We start from the raw sequence: 20366 nt of genomic DNA, 5'->3' as shown, positions 1-20366 counted from the left end.
ATTGTGGAAGCATTGCTGCGTTTCTTGGAATGTTAACACCACCTGTAGGTCAGTGGACAAGTGAAAAACCGTTGGCAGGACTGTGTCATGTCACAGGCATGCATGTGCACAAGCAAAATGCTGACCCACTTGTAAAACTTCTGTTCCATAGTGCCACTAGTGGTCAGAAACTGTACAAGGTACTTTTCCATGGACTGCTTTGCTTTAGTGAGGTGTCTTTTAGCATCAAACTTCTTCTGAAACCATCCCTCTTTATTTCAGTTACACTAGCTCAATGATGACATGGCGTTGACAACATAGACTGTATATAAAAAGGTTGACAGTTGTAGTAATATTTAAAAAAAATTCCAGGTCCCCTTATAAAAATAACTATTTGCAGTATGCTTTTGTAACCATTTTGTCTGCTTATTTTTGTGAATACAACTTGCCCACAAATGGAGCAGAACAGGTAGCCAAAAACCATGAACAGGTGTCATAAGACAGTTTTTAATGTTTAAAAAACTGCAGGGGGGCCAGTGTTTTAGTGTCAGCTTTTCATGTTCTTCTCTCTTATCTGTCTGGCTCACAGATCTGCATTTTAACTCTGCTCTTAGCAGCAACACTAACAAAACAATATGGGAAAGTGTTGACCTACAATTTCTAGTCGTTGGCCTTCTATCAGAGCAGAATCTTCATTCATATAAATATTGAAAAAATAATTATGAATCTTGAAAAGGTGTATTTATTTTATTATTAACACATTTAAGTTTGAAGTCTTTATGGAGAATTCAAGTGGACCAGCAAAGTCAGCTTCCCCGCCCAATATGTTTGGGATTGGGTGACACATTTGCCTTATACATGAGTTAATGAAGACCTGGTAATACAACATGTTTGGACCTGTTTCTGCTATATAATCAAGATGGACAAGAATTTGTCCCCCTCAGTTTTGTGTGTCTGTGTGTGTGTCACAGCAGCACTTGCCACATGAACGAGAATCTTCTTAAATTTTGGCTCCTCACCTTTATTGAGGAGTTTATGGAAGTGAAGAAAGAGTACAGTACGCCTGTATTCTGGATGTTACGGTTTACCAGTCTGTCTTGACAGTGCCCTTTAAGGCAGTTTACAGAATACCTTACTAATTTACAGAAGGAGAACCCTGGTGTAAGAGGTCAAAAACACTGACATTAGCTTTTTATTAGATTTATAAAAACATTCATCTTACTTGGGCGGTAACTAGTTGTGTGTCCAAATGTATATTGTTGTAACTTACAACAGTAAAATAACACCTGACTAACATCCAGGACGAACCCCTCTCTGCATCTGGTATCTGACTTATTTGTCCTCTCAGCACTCCCATTCCATGTTCTTCCTCTCCATCTGTGGGAGGTGCCACCTGTAGTTGCAGTGCCCTCTGCTGGCTATAATACTGACCAAAAACTAAAATCTCTATAAGACTTATTTAGAGAGGATTTTAAATGTAATTTTTGCTCAGTTGGCAGTATGGCATGTGTAATTTGACTTTGGAGGCCCTCATTTTGTCAGTCCACAAACAATTTTCTGTGTCCTAACAAAAACTTACTTATTCTTTCGTCTGTAAAACCACAATGCCTAAAATACTGATTCTCTACAAATATCTCAATAGTAAGTTGATGTCAGTGTTGTTTTCTTCCCTTTTTAGGTGAAATTCAGTGAATTAACCATCGATATGTTCCGTATGCTTCAAGCTTTGGAGAGGGAACCTGTAAACCTGGCCACACAGACCTCGAAACAAGGAACGCTGGTAAGTCTCATGTTATATAGATAGCGTACTTGTGGTTCTGTTGAATTAAGGTTTTTACAACATAAAGAGAGAAGACACCAGCTACTATGATGCAAGGTTTTTATATTGTGCTTTTATTTTGCTTCAGTTAAATGAGAAAGTTGTATGTGTATTTAAAAAGCAGACTGTTCCCACCACGGCAACAGTAAACTTGTTATGTCTCATAAATGATGCAGTCTCTCTCAGGGCCAATCAGTAGCAAAGACGTGTATGTCACCAAGTTGTGGTGTGTAATAGCAACCCTGTAATTATGCTTTAAGTGAGATGCATCACTCCCTCAAGAGTTGCATAATTCCCCACTGGGGTCTGGCTAATTTTGTAGATGACAAATGTGATGAACAAAGAACACGCAAACGCCTCCTGGAAGATTTAGCATTAGCAGTTAGCATTTTGTACATAAAGTAAACTGAAATATGTAATACAGTAATTCTATAAAATATTTCTCCACAGGAACCCAACGAGAAGCCAGCCAAAAGAGAAAACCCTCACAAGTATTTGCTGTACAAGCCAACATTCAGCCAGCTTTTTACTTTCTTGTCTGCCTCTTTTAAGGTCAGTATTCACTTTAATAATACAAGTAGCCTGAAATAGGTTAAGTTACTGGTTTATAATTAGACATGAAAAGTCGTCAAGACGACGATGTTGCTATTTAGATTCTCAGCTTTAGCCATATTAATGTGAATATCCAAATATTGTTTTTGGAGGGGCATCTTTTGGGGACAACTGACTGGGGGAGATGGATGGGTTTTCTTCTGCATCCCCTACCCATTTATTTCATGTCACCATTTAAAGTACATGTAGCATTTTAAAGAGGTTGTATTGTGCTTTTTGGCTTTTCCCCTCTACTTTATTGAGTTATATAAATTTTTTGGGCATGTCATAGGTTTGCAAAGGGAAAAAGTCCAAAGTGAGTTCCCATCTCCCACAGAAAACTGCTCTGAACTGCCTGAAAACAGCTCGTTTGTAGTCCAGCCTTTTCCCTTATATCCTTGTGACGTCACAGGGATGAAAGCTAAATGCGCCTCATATAACGCTCGCCAAGCAACTAGTCAGACAAAGAAAAACAGTGAGCTGCAGCACACAGCTCTCCTCTCCCTTCCAAACACTAGCTACCCTCCAGGCAGTCAGTGGACATAAAGTTGTTCCTGTGATGTAGAGACAGAGCTCAGTTAACTTTATGGATGAAAGATACTTTTGTTACAGATTAATAACTCACCACTCTGAAACTCTTGCTCCAGTCCATGTTGCCAAGCTGGTCGGCAACATGTACAGCTGAACCGAAGCCGTGTTTACCGGCTTCTCACTGACCTGCCCTACTCTGCTTCTGATTGGCTAGTAGTCCTTAACTAGGAACTGCGCATGTGCAACTCCCAAAAAAGATCATTTAGAGACAAGATGTATCACTCCATAGCTAAAACGAAACCTTCAACACAGGGTGAAAAGAGGAGCTGCAGCAATGTGCAGTATCAAAAGAAATATTGAAAATTAAACCATGTAAACCTGTTCTGGTACAACCCCTGGGATTTTGAACCTGAAAATGAGCATAAAACCACCTCTTTAATCTAACCTAATTGTACAATTGTATTATTGCTACATTATCTTTTGCTCTAATTTCCAGGAATTGCCTGCCAACAGCGTTCTGCTTGTCTACCTGTCAGCTACTGGGGTCTTCCCTACTGGGAATTCAGATTATGAAGGTAAAATGCTAAATATTAGACTTTTCCCCACAAATATAATATGGAATATTCATGAAAAATGGACATGACACCAAACTGTTTAAAAAATCTAAATCAGATACTTATTTGGTGTGACTGCTGTACGAGCCCAAAGTCATTAAGAACATTTTGAGTGTAAAGAAGAACAAGGAGTATTGGAAGTAATGGTGTGGCCTCCACAGAGCCCTGATCTCAACATCATCCAGTCTGTCTTGGATTACATGAAGAGAGAGAAGCATCTGAGGCTGTCTCAATCCACAGAAGAACTGTGGGGAGTTCTCAAGATGTTTGGGACGACCTACCTGCTGAGTTCTTCAAAAACTATGTGCAAGTGTACCTAGAAGTATTGATGAGGGCAAAGGGTGGTCACACCAAATATTGATTTTACTAATAATATAATCTAGTAATATGCCTATTTTTGAAAACAGTCTTACTCTACAGTATTATTTCACACCTGCTTAAACTTTTTCACAGTACTGTATGTGTCACAATCTACCGTGTCTTTTCAAGTTGAAGAAACTAAAGTTTTGTCTTTGAACACTTCCTGTAGGGCCTTATGATTTTGGAGGAGTTCTCACAAATACAAATCGAGATGTGGTGAACGGAGAGACGGTGCAGAAGAGGAATCAGGCCCAGAAAGAAATGCACTGGTGAGGCATGATTAATCTGTCTAATGTGTTTATTAGCATTTTTCAAAATGTTCATTTAACATTTTAGGAAAAGCTGAAATTTTTAAATATTTCTAAATGTGGAGCAGAACAAGGTTGTTTTTTTTATGTAAAAATGTACCAAAAACAATTCCTCCTAGTTGGCAGTTGCTAGCCTTAACCCAATCAGTGGAACCAGTCTTTTACTTTGGCTTGCTGTGACTTATTAAATAGCATCCATCTGACCCAGTCTGATGTCTGACTGCTGCCCTCTCTCTGTTAATAACAAGTTTAGAAACTCTGTCCATGTATACATAACCAGCAACCTGAGAAATAACTAAAAAGGAATCCTTGCTGGGACAGAAATATAACTTCCTGACCTTGACTTGTTTGTAATGTTGCAGCCTTCATCCAGGGGACTTATTCCCTTTCACCCGGAAGCCACTTTTTGTCATTGTGGATTCTTCTAACAGCACAGCCTACAAGGTACGTTAAATGTGTATCAGATGTTTTCAAACAACAATAGAGGGAGAGTCCTGTGAAGTGAAATGGACAAGTGCATGCTGGTGTTCTAAAAACAACAGGAACTTAGTTATTGTAGTTTGGCTGCTGATTTGGCTGATGAACAGCTCCTCGCACCTTCCTGCATGTTGTGGAGTTCCGCAGCTGCGTTGTCATAACTGGAGGCGAGCGTGGCTTAGAATTTTTGTATGTTTTGGACACTGCACATATGAGGTTAATGTCACTTCCTGCGTCCTCCACGTGGTGCTAAAGAATACCCACTAATTATACGTCATGTTCCAGTATATCAAGTGTACACCACCCAGTGAACATTTCAGGCCGGGGCACAAATTTGGGGCAGATTGGACAATGGACACTCAAGTTACAACAATACTTCCTTTTTCATGGCGAATAATGCGTCACCACCGCAACAGCTTTTGATGAAAACTCAAAAGCTGAATTATTGAGTATCATTAAGGTCTTGCTGAAAATACTTCAGATGTAGTTAATCTACTAGGAGAGGTTTTTAAGAGTATAGTGCCTGTAATGTCCTGTTGCCAGTAGGTGGTGTTATGGCTATCTGAATATTGGCATGTAGATGGACACTTATGTCTAGTTCCGGGCAGATTTTACAGTGTACACTGAAGTTACAGCTACTTCCTGTTTCATGGTGAAATTTGACCACACACTGTTCAGCGAAAACTCAAACTTTGAACAACATTTCATTGTGAAGGAAGATTGCCCTGTGAAAAGTTGATCAAATGAATTCTCTAGAAAGACTTAAATTAAAGTATGGAGGCTGTAAATAAAAGATCCCCTGAAATTGCACATTATATTTAAACTGTCTGACTTCCTATTGGGTTTGGGGTAAGGCTCCTAGTTCCTGACGTGAAACCCATCTTTAGGTTCAGTGTGAAAACCTCCCGAAGATATCATTGTTTCCTTTTTAAGTTGTCTTCAGTATCAAAATCATCCAGTGATGGCTGTGCGTCTGTTGGTACACTACAAACTAAATAAATAAGAAAATGGGTTCAAGTTGATGTTCACTTCCTCCTGTTTCCATCCCTAACTTTGTCTTTAAAAAAATGTGGTATATATACTGAACAAAATTATAAACTTAACACTTTTGTTTTTGCCCCCATTCATCACGAGCTGAACTCAAAGAAACAACACAAATCTTTCAAAATCTGTTAGTGAGCACTTCTCCTTTGCCGAGATAATCCATCCACCTCACAGGTGTGGCATATCAAGATGCTGATCAGACAGCATGGGGATTGCACAGGTGTGCCTTAGGCTGGCAGTAATAAAAGGCCACTCAAACATGAGCAGTTCCATCACAGATGTCACAAGTTTTGAGGGAGCGTGCAATTCATAATTTTCATGTGACATCATATTCCAAGGAAAATGTAATATGCCCTTGGAGGGCAAAAAAGACTGTTGGAAATGCTGGATGGTATTCCCCAGAAGGTAAAAGTAAACATACCGCAGTTGAGCGGTGGCAGTGACCTGGCGGTTTTTAAAAGTAGAAATGCAGCAGTGGATGCTGTAACATTATATGGATCGGATATGCCCAACACTTGCAGTTTGTGTTCATGTCTTTCTTTTTCTTAAGGTTAAAGGTGATACAAATACAATTTGACTGCTTTTGCAGCGTATCTACGGGGGAGTAGCGGTGTGTTGGTCCGTTGTTTTACCCTCCTGGTCAACGCGACTGAAAACTATGAATTGGCATACTGACTGGAGGTATGTCCATCATTCTCTACCATAAGCTGTCTGAGAACTTGGCAGTACATCCAACCGGCCTCACAAACGCAGACCAAATGGTGGTTACACGAGACACCCCCCCCCCCCCCACACACACACACACACACACACCTTTTGTGTACATAGAGAAAGTCTTAGATCTTTGAGTTCAGCTCATGATGAATGGGGGCAAAAACAAAAGTTTATAATTTTGTTCAGTATATGATATTATCACACTGTGAATGCATATTCTTGTAATTTATGACTGTTTCTGTCTTCTGTTTAACAGAATTTCACAAATCTGTTTGGCCAGCCTCTGGTGTGCCTACTATCACCTACAGTATATCCCAAGAGTGTACAAGGTGTGTGTTACTGTAGAACTCAGCTCAATTAAGTTTGATGATATTCTCTATCTCACTGCTGTCAACAAATCCCATGAAAAGATCAGAAGTAACAACTTGTTACATCAGTACTACACCGTTCTGGTTAGTAGGAAACATTCATTGTTGGTTTTGGTCTGCACGTGGGAAAACCGTTTTCAGCTGTCAGTTTTGCTGAATTGTAATTAAATACTTGGATATAGTTGGAAAAATTGATTTTAAATCAATCCTTATTTATTAACCTAAATCTTAGTCATTAGTCAGTCTTAGTTTAAAAATGTATTGTCTTTTTTGAAGTTATTGAGGCTTCTGCTTTCACAAGGTTTCCAGGCGCTGTGTTTATGTGATCATGAAGAGACATGTCTCGTGTTCTCACCTGTCCCCTGTGCCATGTCTCTGCTTCCCTGTTCAGATCAGTCTCAGCGTGGGAGTCTCTTCACTCTGTTCCTTTACAGCCCACTCTTGGCTTTCTCCTCTGTGTGCGGCTTAAACAGCGTGCGACGAGGACTGTGGGAGAGGGCTCAAGAATTTCTTCGCAAAGTCTACCGTGACATTGGGCAGATGATAACTCGATCACGGACCATAGGTAGTGTATCTCACATAGTTCTTTCTAGTCTGCTAGTATGCTGTGAAGATTAGAGTGGACCACGGAACATGCAATACATGTTTTTATTTGTGTTTTTTTTCATTTTCAAGTCAAAACGGTATTAGCCATGGTAAAAGGAATGCCGTTTCACTAATTGAATTATTTAATTCACTAAAATAGGAGAATAGGTTACTGACTAACGCTACCAACCATGAACTGCAGTGTCCCTGGACCATGTCTGGCCAGGGACCATTTCTTATCTCTCTCTCTCCTTTTCATTTCTTGTTATCTCTCTACTTCCAACTCTATAGTAAAGTTACAGAAATGCCCAAAAGATATTTAAAAAAGAAACGGTTGCTTGTTTTGTCAAACCAGCAATCTAATACGAAAACACATTCAACTGATGATGTTAAAAGAAATTCTCAACTTTTGAAAGCTTGATTTAATGACTCTGTTGAGCAATTAATTGATTAATCCACTAATCTTTTCACTGTCTCCCCAGATCAAGCCTTTTTACAATTCTTTGGTGACGAGTTCCTCCGGCTGCTGCTGATCCGCTTTGTGTTCTGCTCAGCTGCACTGAGACTACACAAACTCTTCCGGGTAAGTCACTACAGCTGCATTTTTCCCAAGGAAGTTGCATTGTTTGAATTTGAACGCCATTTGTCGCAATACTGCTTCACAGCCTCTGTTGAGTGATATCTAAGTGCGTCCCACAGTTCATCACAGTCCACCAGAACAGTTGCTGTTGGTAAAACACCTACAAGCTGCTGTGCTGTCTATCACAGTGCCAACCCACACGGTGGCCAGACACATTCTGGTTTCTGCAGTTCTATTATTTACTCCATTGTGTAGCCTCTGTGGCTAAGTTATTTTAAAACTAACCTGCTAACCAAAGTCATTTCTGGTCATTTCGTTATGCATGTTGTTTTCATTTACATTGTTTATGAAATAACCACTCACTTCATTAATACAATCAATTCAACATTCATTTATTAGCTATATTTAACTTCAAGTAACCAAAATGTCTGTCAAGAGTTTTAAAGATATTTTGGGGGTAAATTCTTCACCTTTATTGGACAGACAGGAAGTGGGTGGAGAAAGATGGGCATGACAAGCAACAAAGGCTAGATCGAACTAAAATACGCTGCAAATATTGAGCTACCAAGCCACTCCAGTAATGTGTATTTTTAATATTTCTATGTTAGCACAATTAGAAAAATGATTAGAAATAGTTTTGTTGTTTTACATAGGACATTTAAGTAACATTTGTAACTGATTATGAGCCAACTTTGGTTGCTCTGTAGGAGGAGCTTCCTGTTTGAAAAAAATACACCGGGTGAAGATTACTCCTGCCTCTGTGTTCTCCTTCCACAACTCATCCAATCCTTCACTCTGACCTCGGATCACACTCCCAAGCTGAAGGGATGTGATTTTAAAAAAGAAATGGTATTTATCCTACTTCAGAATTTTGAATGCAGCTGTTTGATGTTTGAGAAAATACAGAAACATCCATCCATCTTCATCCGCTTATCCGGGATCGGGTCTGAATGGGGGATCCCGAGGCATTCCCAGGCCAGTGTGGAGATATAATCTCTCCACCTAGTCCTGGGTCTTCCCCGAGGCCTCCTCCCAGCTGGACGTGCCTGGAACACCTCCCTTGGGAGGCGTCCAGGAGGCATTCTTACAAGTTGCCCAAACCACCTCAACTGGCTCCTTTCAACGCAAAGGAGCAGCGGCTCTACTCTGAGCTCCCCGCGGATGGCTGAGCTTCTCACCCTATCTCTAAGGGAGACACCAGCCACCCGCCTGAGGAAACCCATTTCGGCTGCTTGTACCCGCAATCTCGTTCTTTCGGTCATGACCCAGCCTTCATGACCGTAGGTGAGGGTAGGAACAAAAATTGACCAGTAGATCAAGAGCTTTGCCTTACGCCTCAGCTCTCTTTTCGTCACAACGGTGCAGTAAAGCGAGTGCAATACCGCCCCTGCTGCTCCGATTCTCCGGCCAATCTCCTGCTCCAGTCTCCCCTCACTCGTGAACAAGACCCCAAGGTACTTGAACTCCTTCACTTGGGGTAAGGACTCATTCCCTACCTGGAGTTGGCACTCCACCGGTTTCCTGCTGAGAACCATGGCCACAGATTTAGAGGTGCTAATCCTCATCCCAACCGCTTCACACTCTGCTGCGAACAGATCCAGTGAGAGCTGAAGGTCACGGACCGATGATACCCTCAGGACCGCATCATCCACAAAAAGCAGTGACGAGATCCCAAGCCCACCAAACCGCAGCCCCTCCTCGCCACGACTACGCCTCGATATCCTGTCCATGAATATCACAAACAGGATTGGTGACAAAGCGCAGCCCTGACGAAGGCCAACCCTCACCTGGAAAGAGTCCAACTTACTGCCGAGTACTTGGACACAGCTCTCGCTTTGGATGTACAGGGATTGGATAGCCCTGAGAAGGGCCCCCCTCAACCCATACTCCCACAGCACCTCCCACAGTATCTCCCGGGGGACCCGGTCATACGCCTTCTCCAGATCCACAAAGCACATGTCGAATGGATGGGCATACTCCCAAGCCCACTCCAGGATCCGTGAGAGTAAAGAGCTGGTCAGTTGTTCCACGACCGGGACAAAAACTGCATTGTTCCTCTTCGATCTGAGGTTCAACTATCGGCCGAACCCTCTGTTCCAGCACCCTGGAGTAGACTTTACCTGGAAGGCTGAGAAGTGTGATACCCCTGTTATTGGCAAACACTCTCTGGTCCCCTTTTTGAACAGGGGAACCACCACCCCAGTCTGCCACTCCTTGGGCACTGTACCGGACTTCCACGCAATGTTAAAGAGACGTGTCATCCAAGACAGCCCCTCCACACCCAAAGCTTTTAGCATTTAGCATGTTTGACTACCTCAGTGACTTCCTCCAGGGAAATTGACGGGAAACCCCCCATCAGCCTCCAGCTCTGCCTCTACTAGAGTCAGTTGGATTTAGGAGTTCCTCAAAGTGTTCCTTCCACCGCCCAATGACCTCCCCAGTTGAGGTCAACAGGGTCCCATCTTTACTGTACACAGCTTGGACGCTTCCCCCTCCTGAGATGGCGGACAGTTCTCCGAAAGTCCTTCTCCATGTCTTCTCCGAACTTCTCCCACACCCGCTGCTTTGCATCTGCCACAGCACCCGCTGCTTTGCATCTTGCAACCGCCTCCGGAGTCCTCTTGAGACAACAAATCCCGGAAGGCCTCCTTCTTCAGTCAGACAGCTTCCCTGACCACCGTTGTCCACCATGGTGTTCGAGGGTTACCGCCCCTTGAGGTACCTAAGACCTTGAGACCACAGCCTTCCGCTGCAGCTTCAGCAATAGAGGCTTTGAACATTGCCTACTTGTGTTCAATGTCCCCAACCTCCACAGTGATGCAAGAAAAGCTCCGCCGGAGGTTTGAGTTGAAGATCTCATGGACAGGGGCGTCCTCCAGACGTTTCCAGTTCACCTGCACTACCCGTTTGGGCTTACCAGGTCTGTCCAGAGTCTCCCCCCCCCCACCCCCTGACCCAACTCACAACCAGATGTTGATCAGTTGACAGCTCCGCCCCTCTCTTCACCTGAGTGAGACATACAGCCTCAAATCAGATGAAGCGATAACAAAATCGATCATCGATCTTTGGCCTAGGGTGCTCTGGTACCATGTACACTTATGTGCATCCTTATGCTTGAACAAGCAAGGTGTTTGTTATAGACAATCCATGACTAGCACAGAAGTCTAACAAGAAACACCCACTCAGGTTCAGATCAGGGCGGCCGTTCCTCCCGATCACGCTTTTCCAGGTATCTCCAACGCGCATGTGAGCAATGATGAACTCTCCCAGCAGAACTATGGAGTCCCCTACTGGAGCCCTGTACAGAACTCCATTCAAGGTCTCCAAGAAGGCAGAGTACTCTAAACTGCTGTTTGGTGCATATGCACAAACAACAGTCAGTTCCCCCCCACCACTACCCGAAGGCGTAGGGAGGCGACCCTCTCGTTCACCGGAGTAAACTCCAATGTAGCGACGCTCAGCCGGGGACTTGTGAGTATCCCCACACCCGCCTGGCACCTCACACCTTGAGCAACTCCAGAGAAAAATAATGTCCATCCCCTATCAAGGAGTACGGTTCTAGAACAGAGACGGTGTGGAGGTCAGCCCCACCAGATCTAACTGGTAGCGCTCCATCTCCCGAACAAATTTCGACTCCTTCCCCCACAGAGAGGTGATGTTCCACGTCCCCAGAGCCAGCCTCTGCTGGTGCCCTGTGGATCCGCTAAAAGACCACTCCCATTAGGATAGAAATGTTTCATCATAGGTTAAAGGAACAACTTTGTATTGACTTGCCTGTGACCCTTGAACTGGAGCCAGACCATGCCAACAAAATGCCCCCCACAGTATAACAGATCCACCAGAGCCCCCCACTATAGGGTGGAGGATATGGTGAAGGATGAATCTGTAGACCTGTGCTGATGGTTTTTGCACCACTGAACTCTCCAGTGTGCATTCATCTTTGTAATGAGGGGTTTATGCACCGCAACCACTGCTGACCTCAATGTCCGAGCATATTTACTGACGTCTTTCCCAGAGATCTAAATGCTGATTTCACTTAAGTCACTGTTCCTGGTGAGACACACACCAGCTGAGCCGTCTTTGTGACTGAAGCTCCTGCCATCCATTTAAATTTACATTTACTCATTTTATCATCGCTTTTATCCAAAGCAACTTACATTTGAGGAACAACATACAAGCATCAACAGAGCATCAAATACTGATCTACAACTGACAATACATACTAGCAGCAATAAATACTAGTAAGAGCTCATAGTACATATCACATCAATGGGGTAAATACCTAGGGAAGGAAGTAAGAGTTAACAAAAAGTGCAATCAATACAAGATAATAGAGGTTAGGAGTTAGATCACTTAGATCTTTTGCTCTTGCCATCCTGATACAAAATCGGAATCAACTGGGCATGCTCAGCATTTTTATACCTGCCACAGAGCATGACGGGATAGTAATTGCTTTTTTGTACCATGCACTGCAGTGTGTGGAAGTCACTTATCTGTATGTTACATACCTTACTAAGAAATGCAGAAATAAGGTGAGTGTATTGTTCAAAGCCCCATAGTACAATCTGATTTTCAACCCCTACATTTTATTTTCTCTACAGTAACAGAGCGGTTTGTATTGTTTGTAGTGCAACTACAAACACATCAGGCAAGTGTGTTAATATATTGGCATAAATGTCTTATGTACAGTCTCATCTAACGTGTTCTGCTTGGTGTACAGTGAGTAGATATATTTGTAAACTTGTCTTCTCTGATTCAGCCCTCCATCCAAACTAAAATGGCATTTTTCTCGCCTCAGATCAGAGCCCTACTAAAACTGTTTCCAGAGTATGCATTTTAAAACACTGGTTTGGGGTTTCATTGGGTACAGGGTAAACTAGGTAAGTAAGTAAACTTTTTCAAAAAACAATGACCTAAGCTCTCCAGTCAGAGTCAGTGGCTGTGTTGCCCATTTTAAATTTCAGTAAAGCTGAATACACAGCAGAGCTGTTGTCATTAACCTGGATGTATGCTAATCATGTCACAATTATAAGAAAATGATTTTGTCACTGCAGAGCAGCAGCTTGGGTATGACTGCTGACCAACAGGTAGTATTTGTGAGACAGAAGGTCTGTTTTTAGCTGAGAAAACTCTGTTGTAGTCTGGACGGAGGGTTGAAACAGAAAGAAAATGATGCATTTATAAATGTAACTGGCTTAAAATGTGGATGTGTTTCCAAGGTGGTTTTAGTAGAGACCTCCACCCACAGTGAAACACTAAACAGTTCATGGCAGCTAGCAATCACAGAAAAACCTTTTCTGTTAGTTCACTGTATTCCTTTACAGCGTGCTTGTTGTGATATTTGTGGGAGTCAGAAGTGTTTGTGTTGCAGGAGTCCCGGAGTTTCCCAGAGTCGTACCCTGAGCTCCCCAAACAGGACACGGTGGAGAGCAGCCTTCTACAGAAGCAGATTTTGGAGCTGGCGACCATGCTCGACGTGCAGAGCCTATTTTGGGAGGATTCACTGGAAGCCTACTAACATCTTCGCACAGGGCGAAATGGCATACATGTATATACAGACTCCACTGCCAGAGCCCTCACCGTTGTCTTTGTTTTATTTTTCTTTTACAGGTAATGAATTAACTGATTCAGCACACACACATATTCATGTCCTGCATTTAACTGTTACTTGTGGATGCAGATGTAGTGCAACATTAAAATGTTTACATAGATAAGCCAGAGAATTTAATACAGTGTAAATTCTCCATTTTGAGTCTCGGCGGCTTGCTTCGTAAAAATAAGCATCACATAAGAGTAAACGGGCGAGAAAGACACTGCAAATAACTTTTCAACTCACCATTCCCCATCCAAACCGCAGCCTCTGACGTTATTCCTCATGTCAGATAATTGTAAAGAAGTTGGCCGGCTTGATTTAGTGTTTTTTTTTATAAAATGTATCATTGTTTCATTAGCGAAGGTTTGTAAGCCTGATGATAGAGAAAAGTCCTGGTGTGACTTTATTTGTCTGTACCAAGGCAGAGCAGGGCGGTACAGAGCGAGAACACAGTGCTAAACAAAACATGAGTAAATATTAAAAACAACTATGATGTTAGCACATTATTCACACACTAGGTTAGAATTTGAAAGATTTCACCAAAAATGTTGTTCTTGGTCTAGATTTTTATATTTTCCAAACAGTTGAACTTGTAGCAGGCTGAGGTGCATGAGGTTCTGTTGCGTGTTGTCGGCCCTCATTAGTTAAAGACATCACACCCCTTCATGTCATTAATCAGCAGTCCTTTTAATACCTTTAATCATTCATTGTTTCAGGCTTATGCGCTTTGAAAGTTACCTTTATTCCTTCCTCATCTCACTGGGCTATACTTGCATGCAAAGGCAAAGGAATGCGTCCATTTTGTTCTTATATCCACAAAGAATGGCCTCCATCTTTTAGAGTTATAAAATGGTTTGTAGATTTTAAAATGGCATGGGGTAGGGAAGTAAATTGAGCCAGTGCATGTGTTGCATGGGCCTGTAGATTTATAGTTGACCCAACAAATGAAGACAATCTAGGTTGAAAACGGAGGAGTTGACTTTGTGAAAAGGTAACGTGGTATGCATACTATTGTTTTTTTTCACCAACAACATTCACCATTCCATTTATTGCTTAACTGACACATCAGTAACCTTAATGGTCATGGCCTCATGTGACCTGCCTACCTGTACAGCCTCATTGGAATATCATTGGTTTGCTTCTTTGTAAACTACTTTCCGGACTTGTCTTACTTACCTATCCCTAGTGAGGTCCAGGTTATGCTTTCAAAGACCTAGTTTGCATGACGTTTCATCCAACCATGTGAGAAGGCGTTAAGTGTTATGAACGGCCGCAGTTGGAGGCAAAGTGAAAAGCCAGCCGTCCGTAGCTGTTTGCTTCAACAGAACGGATGGTCATACTGTCTGCTTCAAACAGTCAGAGACTTTTTAGGCCATCATCTAGTGGTTAATAGAGGAAATGCTGCTTAATGCTTTCCAGCATCATCAGTCATGGTGGTTACTGCCTGCAAGCAAGACCTTGATTATAGACCACAGGAAGTATCATGTCCAAACTGATCCTGTTACTGGCCTTAAACCAGGTAGCCTGTTCTTGTGACTGAAGCACAGTTATGCTAAGGCGCATCGCATTCAATCATGATGGCCCAGGACCTTTATCATCATTCATCTCTCTGTCTCGCCGTTGTTTCTGTCCACTTTCACCCAACACCCAAAAAATCAAAGATCTGTCAGATTACAGTTGATTTTATCTTAATTTTTAGGATAGCATGTGCGCTGTCCTAGCTAGCACTTCAGGAGACATAGTCTAAGTACTTTTTCAGTCACTTCAGATATCATTTCTATTTCAGTTTTGCCCAGCAGTAGAAAGTAGCATTTCATTAGACATCAGTCTGCCCGACTGGTGCCAGAATGAAATCCCCCATGCAGTCTCAGCTGATACCAGAATTAGGAGCCCAGAGACCTAGTCGGTGGAGAAAAGGTGTGCTTGTTGACTTCAGTGGTCATGGGAACACCAGAAGAATTTCCACTATCAACATACACAAACAATGGTGTTTATATAACATTTAAACAATATATGATGTTGTGCATGGTTCCCAGACTATGAATAGTAATGACCTTACTATTCTGATTCTATTCTGTTCTAATACTTATGACCTCCTTTGACCTTTAGTGCCATTCCTAGGCCAAATTGTTAGATTGCACACAAGATGTCTCATAATCTAATTGGCAGATTGCCATTAAGTTTTCACTAGTGTAAAGGATAAGGTTGTCGTCGTTTTTTTTATTGGTATTGTTATAAGACCAAAGACCAAAAGCGACAGTGTGTTAGTCCATCTTCCACTGAAGACACTAATCTTTAAAAACAATGTATAGTTTTATTTTTTTTTTAAAGGCTCCGTAATTTCCTGTAACAGCCGCTCACTGTAGTTTTTATCAAACAAGTCTACATGTGGTGCTCTAGTGAGTATTTGGGGCAGCAGGACGGTGTATGTGGGACTGAGTCAGAATAATCTACAGTGTGTGTTCATGGTGATGAAGGAACAGGTGACCCAGTGCAGCAGTGAGGCTCCCTGATGGGTGTTAATAGTTTGACAATGGAGCTCTATGGCTCAGAGGAAGAAGATATTTCAGGCTGTGATACACACACACAGGACTTTAATACACAGTTGGTAGATAATTCAGTTTGGATTGGAACTTTTCACAGGATTTGTGGATAATTTAAAAATATATAATATCACCACCCTTATCATTGAAATGGGAAAAGGGTCTTAGAATAGCTAAAAGCAAAATAAAAATTTTTGGACCGTATTATGTTTTGAATAATGCTCCACATCTTAACATTCCCCAACGTAGAAACAAGCTGAAGGCAGGTATGAAAAGCCCCAGTGTTTACCAGGTGGCCCTGGCAGGGGGAGACACTGCACAGGCTATTGTAGTGATGCTGAAAACCGTGAACTGGCTTTGACCAAAATGTTCAAATAAACATTAATGCAGGAAGTAGCCAAGACGGCTTGTAGGAATTAAGATTTTTGAATTGACACAAATGAAAACTATTTTTAGCCGTTATTATATTTATTGACATTATTTGAGTGTGTACATATCATGTAAAAGGATGTTTTGGCACAGATGTGTGTGTTCAGTATTTAGTAAGTCTATAAAATGTGTAATGAAATATGAAGTTGAAATGAAGGAGCGAAATGTTCACGAGGCCAGTTTGTTCTTTGGCCATTTTTCTAAAAATATTACATTCCAACTTTCAAGGACTTGAAGAGAGGCAGAGGAACACTACCGCTGTTTTCTCCATTTTCCATTTGTCTGGGAAAATGAGCTGTTTATACATTTTCTTTCCATTTTCATTGTAATATCAACCTCCATGTTCCGTTGTGTTGACAGTAATGACGATTAAGATATTGTAGGCTTGCACTTTATGAAGTGTAAACTTGTTATGATCTTGTGTGTTGTGCTTTAGGGGAAAAAAGAGAAAACTTCTGTGTGATTGTTCTTCATGCCAGCCCGTCACACCAGTGACCTTCTTTTTTTACAAAGAATAAACGTGTGAGTCAGTGATTTCAAACATTTTCCTACAGGAACTTTTCATCTGCTCACACTTTTTTAAACAGCTTCCGCCTGAAATGTGTGAAACATGTTTCTGAAAAGTGTTGAAAAGGCAGCAATAACATGTTTGAAAGAATTTGAAATCCTTGTTTTATAGCCAGTGGTGCTCTAAAACTATGCTGTCGGTGGGGATTGCAATGCCATTCATGATTTTTTTTACTTTGCAAAGGAATATTAACAACTAAAAAAAACAAAACAAAACAAAAACTTTGACATGTATGGACATCAATCAGGATAGAAGAAGTGAAGAAATGTATTTGTTTAAATTGTCAAATATTGCATGTTGACAAGTTTGTATGTTCATGTTTATATGTTTATAACATGTTATTGTATGGTGTGTTCCCTGAACTCAAAACCCATGAAAACAGAAAATATTGTGGCCTAATGGCACAAAAAGCATTATTTAATGGAAAATAACCCCAAACAGTGAAGTGACTGATCATAATTATAACTATAAAAAGAAACAAATAAACGAGATAACGTTAGCTTCTGTTATGACCGTTTGCTGTAGTGATGTCGTCTGTGCTTCATATTTTAAAAGAGGACCATGAACACAACCAATTATTTCATTATGTAGCACCAGTGCGATCATTAGCGCAGATACAAATTTGAATTTGCTTGTGCTCCTGCACAGATTAACCAGGATTATGCATTGTATGAGTGTGTGTGAATATTTATTTTTATTTCATGTTTCCAATTCCACTTCAGCTACCCAGCAGCATGTGGGGCATGGTGTAATAGCATACATTGATTGTGCATGATGAAAACGGCATTTCCTGCTTCACATAATTTGCTGAGTGTCAAGAGTATTGTTACAGGGCCACCAGAGTCCTGGAAGCTGATCAACTCTTTTTAGCACAAATTCTTAGCGATAAATCTTGTGTGCACGGGTGGAAACAATACCACTTAGACAAGATATTAAGAAGGTATTAATTTGTGCAAACAAGATACAAACTTTACTTACCAGGTAATTTCTATAAACAAGATATTTATTTGTATAAACAACGTAACTTGTATAAACAAGGACATTAATTTGTGAGATAGTAATGAGATATCAACACGATATTAACTTGTGCAAACAAAATGTTCTTTTGTGAGAACAAGATAATGTGTGCTAATAACTTGTGCACACATTCTCTTTTTGATGGTGTGTTTGAAGCGACTCTCAGATTGGTGGCTGATCTACAGCATCATACAGAGTACAAACTATTGTCATATGGGATTATAAAGCCTTATGCAAGATCAACGACCCCAAGATAAAATCCCACTCAAGCAGCACAAGGCTTTCCTCTGCCACTGCTGTCATTGCCTTTTAGTTATAATAAAATAGTTAAACTGTTGAGTGATAGAAGTTTCATTCTGATTAAAAGCCTAAAAAGATTAAAATATACCTATGTTTGCATTCCTGGACCCAAATTAGAGTTATCTTTTTTTTATTCTCATGCTTACCTGTTCAAACTTAGAGAAACATAGATGATGTGAGAACTTTCAAGTTGTTTCCAGCAGTTAGTGAAGTTTCCTAGCAGAAAATGGCTCAGCCGAGACACATAATCAGTAATGATCGGATTGCTGTCACAATCCTACTGAGTTGTTTCGTGGTTTCTTTTCTAAAGCAAGCTCTATGCACTTTTGTCCAACATTGATATTGAGAAAGTGCATAGAAGAAGTAGAGAAACCCACACCGACCTGACAGAGAAGATCGTCCGCTGGTGAGACCAAATCAGTGTTCACCCTGCATAACTAGTACAGTATTAGAATCTACCAGAGCACAAGAAATACTTGTTTTTCACATGAACGCACAAGCACAAAAGCCACTGCTCCATATAATGGACCCACATCTATGGAGAAGCATGCGGACGTTTCTTTGGAACACATTGCAAATAACTGCCGACTGATCAATCCTGTTTTCTCCCCCAGATATGCAGGGGTCATTTCTACCTTTTTATACGTGTGTCCGAATGTCCAAAAGATGGGTGCAGCCTTCCTTTATAGCAACATGTGTGACTTGCTTGTTGTGATTTTCAGTCGGTGTCAAACTGTCAAATGTATTTTCAAAATTTCAGTTTAAGAAAATGCACTGTAAGCAGCATGTTTGTTTAGAATAGAACGTGCCAAAGACTGGTGTACTTTCAATGATTGAGATCTGTGACTGTATCAGAGGGGTTTTTCTGTGTTGCCAGAGGGAGCCAATAAAGAAAAAGAAAATGTGGCTTCATAAAAGGACCAGTAAGTGTCTTTATTGAAGGACTGGGGAGGATGTTCAGTTCTCTGCGTTGTTGCCTTTAGTTCATCGTGTGTAAGAAGCATAGAGCATGGATCAATGATGCAGTGTTTTTTAAAATAAGTCTTTCAGAATACTGTATAAAGAAGATTTTTGAGTAGTATCTGTCATGGTTTGGACTGCTGCCTGACTTATTGTACTTAACAGGTAAATAGACAACTAGTGTACTCAAAGTTTTTTTATTTTGTGAACTCTTTATTTATGCTTTATATTGACCCCCAAAATGTAAATTCAGCATATGTAAACAATAATGGCTCTCAAGCGCATTCTGTCCAAGTTATGGATACAACATCTGTAATGTTACAGCAGCGCCTGTAGTTGTGACCATAGATGAAGAAGAAGAAATGGTCGATATGTTATTTCTTCTAAGTCTAAGCCATAGAGGGTCAAAGCTATTTTTGAACTGTGTCTTCACTTTCTTTTAACCCACCCAAAATGACACAGCGTAAATCTGCTTCATCAGATAATTTGTCATGATCCAGGATTGTGTCCATACAATGCTGGGCTACACTGGAAACAAGAGAGAAAATAAAAATTTCTTATAAAGTAACGAGTGACATAGAGAGATTAAGAACATTTGACTCCACTGATATGACATGATACATGGACTCAAACCAGGTGACCCTTTTCACTAGACTGTTTTGTAATTAAATGAGACGTGTCAGCAAAACATTGTGTCCATAGTACATATAGAAACATTTCTAGTTCTGTGATGTGTCTGCCTTGACACTGGTGGAGTTGAACATGAATGGTATGAAATCATAGAGCACTCACAGCCCTCCAGGTGTCACAGCGAGAACATGTGGTTCTTTACTACCATCCAGTGGCCACGTTAGGGTACTACAGCACTACACGAAATTAGTCACTCGGGGATCTAAGTGCAAAGGCCTAATACAGCCTAAAGTTTAGGTTTCAGTTGTTAGCGAGCGTGTTTTAATAAGTATTCTCAAACAAATATGCAGTTATAA

The 20366-nt window shown here is 41.1% G+C and overlaps 1 protein-coding gene across 1 annotated transcript in view; it reads left to right on the top strand.

The window, feature by feature from the left end:
* Positions 1-19337, top strand: part of scai (suppressor of cancer cell invasion) — a 34687-nt gene extending 15350 nt beyond the window's left edge. The window contains exons 9-17 of the mRNA XM_038733912.1: positions 1658-1759; positions 2249-2350; positions 3417-3495; positions 4064-4163; positions 4565-4646; positions 6694-6766; positions 7197-7370; positions 7873-7973; positions 13342-19337. Coding sequence (XP_038589840.1) covers positions 1658-1759; positions 2249-2350; positions 3417-3495; positions 4064-4163; positions 4565-4646; positions 6694-6766; positions 7197-7370; positions 7873-7973; positions 13342-13488 — 960 coding nt within the window. The 3' untranslated portion in view covers positions 13489-19337. The remainder of the gene's footprint in view (positions 1-1657; positions 1760-2248; positions 2351-3416; positions 3496-4063; positions 4164-4564; positions 4647-6693; positions 6767-7196; positions 7371-7872; positions 7974-13341) is intronic.
* Positions 19338-20366: the final 1029 nt, after the last annotated feature.

This window comes from Micropterus salmoides, unplaced genomic scaffold (genome assembly GCF_014851395.1).
Source record: "Micropterus salmoides isolate LMB-PRFRI ecotype aquatic unplaced genomic scaffold, ASM1485139v1 Ms_hic_scaffold_20, whole genome shotgun sequence".
NCBI classification, from domain to species: Eukaryota; Metazoa; Chordata; class Actinopteri; order Centrarchiformes; family Centrarchidae; genus Micropterus; species Micropterus salmoides.
Note: the sequence above shows the minus strand (reverse complement) of the source record. Positions and strands in the feature narration are given on the sequence as shown.